The sequence below is a fragment of the Tupaia chinensis genome, unplaced genomic scaffold, assembly GCF_000334495.1.
Source record: "Tupaia chinensis unplaced genomic scaffold, TupChi_1.0 Scaffold000067_1, whole genome shotgun sequence".
Lineage (NCBI taxonomy): Eukaryota > Metazoa > Chordata > Mammalia > Scandentia > Tupaiidae > Tupaia > Tupaia belangeri.
The window spans coordinates 3,855,895-3,863,860 of record NW_006159526.1 but is presented as its reverse complement, the minus strand read 5'-3'; the positions used below and the strand labels follow the sequence as shown (position 1 = coordinate 3,863,860).

Genomic DNA, 7,966 nt, shown 5'->3' with positions numbered 1-7,966 from the left:
CCTCCGCCCCCTGCCCGCACCTCTGCACGTGGGACGTAGGAGCCACGGGGCGGGGCGGGGTCCCGGAACTCCAGCCAGTGCTGTGCGCCCTTATGCCTGCAGCGCCGGCGCCCCCCCATGCGCCTGGCGGTCGGACGGTGGCGTCGGGGGGCGCCATGGCTTCAGCGGCGGCGGGAGAACCGGAGGAGACCACCCGGCTGCGTAAGCCACGCTTCTCGTTCGAAGAGAACCAGATCCTGATCCGTGAGGTCCGCGCCCACTACCCGCAGCTCTATGGCGCGCAGAGCCGTCGGGTGAGCGTGGCTGAGCGGCGGCGCCGGGGGGGGGGGGCCAAGATCAACGGCATCACCAGTTGGAAGCGCACGGGCCAGGAGGTGCAGAAGCGCTGGAACGACTTCAAGCGCCGCACCAAGGAGAAGCTGGCCCGTGTGCCGCACTCCACGCAGGGCGCGGGGCCCGCCGCCGAGGACGCCTTCTCCGCGGAGGAGGAGACCATCTTTGCCATTCTTGGGCCTGGTGTGGCGGGGTCAGGGGCTGGTTCCGGCTCTGAGGAGCCCCCTGCCGCTGCCTCCTCCCAGCTTCCAGTTGCCAGCGCCTGCACCCAACGCCACGTGTTGGAGGACCGCAAGGAGGAACGTCGGTCAGGTGAGTGAGTCCCTGCACCATTGCCTTAAGAAGAGCAGAACACTCACACAGCCCTCGTCTCCTGTAGTTGAGTAATGCTGACCACAACCCCGAGAGGTGGGTGCCCTTATTACCCCCATTTCACACTTGGACAAGCGGAAGCTCAGAAAAGCGAAATGCCTCGTCAGGTCTGAGTCCCACGCTAGTCATAGTCAGGTTTGGAACCAGACTCGAAAGACCCGGCTCAGGTGCACGCCTGGGGTGCTCAGTCAGGATTTCATTCAGTGCAGTGTAGGATGGGGGCCCTGCAGCAGAGGGCTGGGCTCCATCTGTGACCTCTGGGCAAGTTACCCCAGTGTCTGCCTCTGTCAAATGGAGATAAAATAATCCTCATCTTAGAGGGTTGCTCTGCAAATGAAACAGGCTAATATAAGTTTGTTTTTTTTTAAAGAAGTCTTTAATTTTATTCATTCTTTTTTTTTTTTTTTATCTGAACTTGGACTTCCCATATGGCTGTCACAGCAGTGCCCTATCATCTGCACTACTGCAGCTGGGCCTATCATACCTTTCGAACCTTAAATACTTGAGTTCATGTTTCCTAGAAACAAGGACATTCTCTTATATAACCATGATATGATAATCCAAATCAGGAAATAAATGTTGATGCAACAATATTATCTAATTGATAGACTTCAAACATTACCAGTTTTTCTACTAATTTTTTATAGTGGTTTAATAATAATTCTTTTAAATACTTGTACTATAACTTTTTAAAAAATGCTTTTCTTTGAATTAACTTCATTTACTTATTTTATTTTAATTTGACCAGAGAGGGACAGAGTAAGAGAGAGGGAAGGAAAGTAAGAAAGCAAGCCACCAGGTCCTGGACTCGAAACACGGTTAGCCGTGTGGGAATCCAGCGCCCTTAACCACGACACCACCTGCCATTCCCAAAACAAGCTAATATAGTTCTTGAAGTTGCTATCAGAGCTGCAAGGTCCGTGCTCTCACCAGTTTGTAAGTCGGAGAGGTTTGGTAACTTCCCCTCTAGAGAGCTCAACGGAGACCCTGGATTATGTGTGTTCCATGGTTCTTTTGGCAGCATCTGCCCTGTCCCAGGTGATGCTGGGGACATGTTGATAACTGGGATGGCCCTGTAGGGGAGACAGTAATGACTCAGAGCAGGCAAGGATGGGGTGTGGGAGCCCAGAGGGGGGTCTCCGGACCCAGGAGGTCAAGGAGGACTTCCTAGAGGAAATGTCAGAGCTGAGCTGCAAAGAGTAAGAATGAAGAGCTGGAAAAGTGCCCCTGGGAGAAGGAGCAGTGTGTGCAAAGACTTGGAGGCAAGAAAACCTGTCAAGCTTGGGAAACGGAAAAGTTCCCCCAGGCCAACAGGTGGGATGGTGGTTAAGGCTCTGGGCACCCACATGGGCTGACTGAGATGGCCTGGCAGTTTGCCTTGTCAGTTTCCCACTCTTTCATCAAATTAAAAAATAATACATAAAATAATTATCTAAATGATGGGGCCAGTGGGTGGCATGGTGGCTAGGGGCACTGGACTCCCACATGGTCGACCATGGTTCAAGTCCCGGACCTGGCGGCTTGCTTTCTCACTTTCCCTCCCTGTCTGTGTCCCTCTCTGGTCAAGTTTAAATAAATAAATAAGTAAATTTAAATTTAACAAGAAAGAAAAGATCCCTCTAGGGAAAGTGGGAGTAATAGCATGGAAGGATTCAAGAAAGTAAATGTTTGGAGAAGAACTCACAAAGGTTAGGCAAAGGCCATGCTGGGCCTTCAGGCCCTAGGGAGGAGTCAGGGGTTTCTCCTAAGTGCTGTGGGGAGCTACTGGCGGGTTTTGAAATGGGGTGAGAGCATGGACTTGATTAGACAAATGAGATCAAGCTCCTGTGACGCAGAGGTTCGTTCATCCGCCCAAGGTCACACAGCATGTAGGTATCACAGTAGACGTGGGCACTCCAACAGGTGTGTCTTCAACTCCCAGGCCCGCCGCTTGTTTTAACCGCAGGACCAGACCGTGGAACACTAACGGCAATGCTAATATTGACTGAGAGTTCAGGGCTCTGCCAGAATTAGACTACCTGTGGTTTGTAAGTCAAGGTCAGGACCTTGGATTTCATCATGGAGGGCATTTAGGAGGCATGAAAGTATCTTAAGCAGTGTCATTTGGGATTCTTGTTTTCATTTCTTTTTAAAAGAATTATTTGTTTTTTATTTATTACCATTATTTTTATAATTTGAGTAAAGAGAGAAAGAAAGTAAGAAAACAAGCCATTAGGTCTGGGACTTGAACTGTGGTCGGCCATGTGGGAGCCCAGTGCCTTAACTACCATACCACCTGCCAGCCTCCTTACCTTGAATTTTTTTTTTTTTTTTGGAGAGGTTTTTGCTATAGGGTACATGCACTCGCCAGAAAGACAGAGACAGAGAGACAGAAAGGGAGAAATCACCCTCCGGGGAGGATGGCCACACCTCAATCCTTTTTCCTTCATTCTCCTCTCGGGATCTTGAGCATGCACGCACACGCGCCCAGTGTGAGTTTAAGCCACCGGGTCCAAGACTTGAACTGCAGTTGACTACATGGGAGTCCAGTGACACAGCCATTACACTAACTGCTGGTCCCCTTACTTTCAATTTTAATACAACCTTAGTGTTTCTATCTAGGAAGTGGCTCCACTGAATCAGAACAGAGACAGCAAACTTATTTTTTCTTTTTCTCTTTTTTTTTAAGAGAGGTTTTTTTTTTTTTTTTTTTTTTTTTTGCTGTAGGATCCACGTACTTGCCAGAGAGATGGAGAAAAAGTAAGAAATCATTCTGCGGGGATGACCACATCTCAATCCCTTCTCCATTCTCCTCCTGGGATTTTGGGCACACACACACATACAAGCACCCAGCATGATTTTCAAGCCACCAGGTCTGGGACTTGAACCACAGTCAGCCATGTGGGAGTCCAGCACCTTACCCTTTACATCCCTGCTGGCCTCCAAATATCTCCTCTGTTCATCAGCTCTGTGACACTTGGCTGGGCCTTAAGTCACCTCTGTAAAATGATGTGACGGTACCAATGGCAGCTTCCCCGGAGAATGGCTGGGAGGACGGTGAGATGGTGTGGTGGGAGAGCTTAGTCCAGGGTCTGGTGGGGGACACTGTCCAGTAGCTGTTAGACGCAGCCATTGGCCCTCTTGCAGCCTCCCCCCAGCAGGCTGGCCCGGAGAGGCTGCAGCCCCAACATTCCAGGTGAGTTGACTGGCTGTTTTTGAGAGCGCAGTGGGGCGATCTGCTTTGGCCTCGGTGTGAGAGGCAGGCGTCCTTAGGAGGGAACGTCGGAGCTGGCCAAGGGGCCTTACAGAAGCGGTGAGTCCTGATCTGGGGAATGGCAGGTGCACTGAGGCAGGGAAAAGGGACAGGAAGAGGTGGTGGTAAGAGCTGAAGCCTCTGGCTTCAGTTAGAGGCTGGACTTCCCCTGTGGGTGCTGGGGAATTGTGGCGGAGGGGTTGGACCTGACCTCAGCCCTCGGGAAGCCAAAGTCACAGTTCTTACCTCATGAAGAAAAAACTCCTGCTGGACGCTGTTCCAGGCACCGGGTAAACAGGGAGCATGGCGACGCCAAAGCCGGGCCTGCTGGACCTCACATCAGGAGAGGACAGGCAGCAAACGCAGCGGGGACCGTGCCAGGGGGAGATGGGTACCCAACCGCACTCAGGCAGGCCAAGGGGAGAGAGGGGATTGGGGCAGGAGCTACTTCAGGTGATGGGCGAGGAAGGTGTTCCAGGGCAGACAGCATTTGAGCAGAGGCCCGAAGAAGGTGAAGGAGGGAGCCAGGCAGGTGTCTGGGGCAAGACCTTTCCAGGCCAGGAGACAGTAAGTGCAAAGACCCTGAGGCAGGATCGGGCCTAGTGTATTTGAGGACCAGCCAAGAGGTCATAATGATGGAGCCCATAATGATGGAGTGAGAAGAGGGGGTGGTGGGAGGTAAAGTCAGAGAGGCAGTAGGGCCTTGGAAGTCTCGAGGCTTTATTTTTTTTTTAATTATTTTATTTAATTTTATTTATTTTAATATGGCCAGAGGGGAGAAGAGGGGGAGAGAGAGAGAGAAAGTGAGAAAGCAAGCCACCAGGTCTGGGACTCGAACCATGGTTGGCCATGTGGGAGTCCAGCACCCTTAACCACCATGCCACCTGCCGCCGGCCCCCAGAGGCTTTTTTTTGTTTTTTTTTAACTTTATTTTAATTTGACCAGAGAAGGGAGAGAGTGAGGAGAGAGAGAAAAAGTGAGAAAGCAAGAAAGAAAACCACCAGGTCCGGGACTCAAACCATAGTTGGCCATGTGGGAGTCCAGCATCCTTAAGCACCACACCACCTGCCGGCCCAGAGGGTCTCGAGGCTTTTGCTTTTACTCTGAGTAAGATGGGAGCCACAGGAGGATCTGGAAGGATATCTGACTTGTATTTTTAGAAACAGCTTTATCAAGATGTGATTCCCAGACCGTTGAATTTGCCCTCTGAAAGTGTACAGCTCAGTAGCTTTAGTGTGCTCAGAGTGGGCAGCGTCACCACCATCCATCCTAGAGTATTTCATCACTCCGAGAAGAAACCTGTCCCTCTTGGCCATCCCGTCTCCCCACTGCCCCAGCCCTAGGCAGCCCCTAGTCCACTTCCTGTCTATAGATCGGCCTATCATGGACATTTCGCAAGAATGGCTCGTGTGACGGACGGTTCTTTGTGACTTGCTTCTTTCCTGGAGTCTGACTCACAGAAGGGGACTTCAAAAAGTGCATGGTAGGGGACCAGTAGATGACATAATGGTTACATTGCTGGATTCCCATGTAGTTGACCATGGTTCACATCCTGGACCCGGTGGCTTAAACTCATGCTGGACATGTGTGCGTGCGTGCCCAAGATCCTGAGAGGAGAATGGAGGAGAAGGGATTACAGCGTGGCCATTCCCCCCGGGGGTGATTTCTCATTTTCTGTCTATCTCTGTCTCTCTGGCGAGTGCACAGGCCCTAGCAAAAGTCTCTCTCAAAAAAAAAAGTGTGGTGGGGCCAGCAGGTAGCTTGGTGGTTAAGGTGTTGGACTCCCACATGGCTGACCACAGTTCAAGTCCCTGACCCAGAGGCATGTGTGCGTGCGTGCCCAAGATCCCAAGAGGAGAATGGAGAAGAAGGGATTGTAGCATGCCCCCACCACCACCAGGGTCAATTTCTCACATTTCCTCTCTGTCTCTCGTGTCTCACACATGCCTTATGGCACACATGCCCTATGGCAAAAATATTTAAAAATAATAATAATAAATAGTGTGGAAAAATGGAATTGAAGTATGAGGGTTTTTTTTTTTTTTAATTAATTTTTTTGAGGTTTTTGCTATAGAGTGCATGCGCTCTCCAGAGCGACAGAAAACGAGAAATCACCCCCCAAGGGCGATGGCCACACCACAATCTCTTCTCCTCCGTTCTCCTCTTGGGATCTTGGGCACGCATGCACATGCCCCTGGCATGAGTTTAAGCCACCAGGTCCAGGACTCAACGGTCGACTCCATGGGAGTTGAGCAACATAGCCATTACGCTAACTGCTGGTCCCAAAGTATGAGTTTATTTTGGTGGGAAAAAAAAATTTAAATTCATGCATAGTTTTCTCATAGTACTTTTTTTCTGTGAACTTTTTGAAAGTCTCTTATTTTGGTGGGAGCCCTCAGGCTCCAGTGGAAAGACTGTAGGGGGCAGCGGTGGCAGCCAGGAGCCCAGGAGGAGGTGACAGCAATAGTCAGTGATGCTGCTTCGACCAGGCTGGGGCCAGGCAGTGCGTGGGACGTTGGATTTCACATGAAGGCAGAGCAGTGGCGTTGGCACGGGGATGGCGTCTTGGGAGAAGACAAGTCAATGTGGTCAGCCCCAGCCGCGGAACGGCTGCCTCAACCGAGATGGGGCGGCTCAGCTCTGGATGCTGTAAGATTCATCCAAGGGGCACTGATGTGATTGAGGACAGGAACAAGGCCTGTGACGGCCTGGGGCAGCCTGAGGAGTCTTTGTGGATACTGGAGAAAGAGTTGAGGACTGCTGGCCTCTGACCTAATCGTTGGAAGAACAGCGACTGTAAGACCCGTAGAACTTACGGTGTGCGGGGCCCTGCCCACAGGGAAACAGGCAACCCCTATAGTGGCCCTCGGGGAGGCTGAGACATTGTTAGACAGCCAGGTGCACAGCTGCAGGTCGAGTCTGGAGCTCCGGGGAGCAAACAGGCTGGGTCTGGCAACCTGGGCGCCTCCACACACAGACCGTGGAAGGCCGAAGTCCACGCGCAAGAGTGAGACCCAGGGCTGGAGACCCTGGAAACCCAGCAGGCTGGGAGCTGAACTATAAAATCCTGCCGGCCAGGTTGGAGGGTCTCTGCAGGACCCCTGAGTGTGCAGCCCCCCTCCTCTCTCCCACGTCAGAGGCTGATCTGTCATGGCCTTCTGTTCTTAGCCTTCAGGATGACTCTTGGCCTTGGCCCGTGGCCCAGTGGTTAAGGGAGCAGAATCCACGTGGCCTACTGCCTTTCGAATCCTGGCCCTGGCAGCTTGAAAAACCCTGGGCATGTGCTCCAAATTAGGGCAGGACGGAGAAGTGGAGGCAGGATGGGGGCTCGACCACACCATATTACTAGGGAGTGATTCTCCCCTCCCTCCCTCCCTGTCATGCATCTTTCTTCTCTCTGGTGAGCACATTCTCCCTCCAGCAATTTGGTTTTATTTTTTGAGAGATTTTTGCTATTATGGTGTGTGCGCTCACCAGAGAGAGAGGGAGGGGAAGAGAGAAATACCCCCCTTCGGGAGATGGCCACGTCGCAATCCCTTCTCCATTTTCCCTTGGGATTTCAGGCACACATGCACACGTGCCCAGCATGAGTTTCAGGCGCTGCATCCGGGACTCAAACCGAGGTAGGCCTCCTGGGAGTCCAATGCTGAACCTCTGTACCGCGTACTGGCCTCTAGCGATTTAAAATAAAGGATGACTCTTGAGTGGGGTAGGGTGGGAGGATGGTGAAGAAGCGAGGGGGAAGGGGAAGTCCAGACAGCACTGGGGGGTCACGCACACCTTACCTGTATCTCTCTCCCCACAGATACCCCGGCCCACAGCAAGGGGGGCTCCAGCAGCCCTGAGCCCTGGGCTCGGCCCTCCTGCAATCCCCAGGAAGGGGGCTGCCTACGGCCCAAGGAGCGTGAGTCCCCACCCCCTGCGGCCCTGCAAACGGTCCAGCTGCCCCGTCTGGCCCTGTCTCCACCACCTTCAGCCCCTCCACCACCACCCCTGCCACCACTTACCCAAGTGGCACCCTCCTCCCCC

At 52.4% G+C, this 7,966-nt stretch overlaps 1 protein-coding gene across 1 annotated transcript in view; it reads left to right on the top strand.

The window, feature by feature from the left end:
- MYPOP (Myb related transcription factor, partner of profilin) overlaps positions 1-7,960 on the top strand; it is a gene marked incomplete at its 3' end in the record, with an annotated part of 9,251 nt that extends 1,291 nt beyond the window's left edge. The window contains exons 2-3 of the mRNA XM_006142094.3: positions 103-645; positions 7,743-7,960. Of these exons, the coding sequence (XP_006142156.1) occupies positions 103-645; positions 7,743-7,960 (761 nt within the window). The remainder of the gene's footprint in view (positions 1-102; positions 646-7,742) is intronic.
- Between the last annotated feature and the right edge of the window lie 6 nt (positions 7,961-7,966).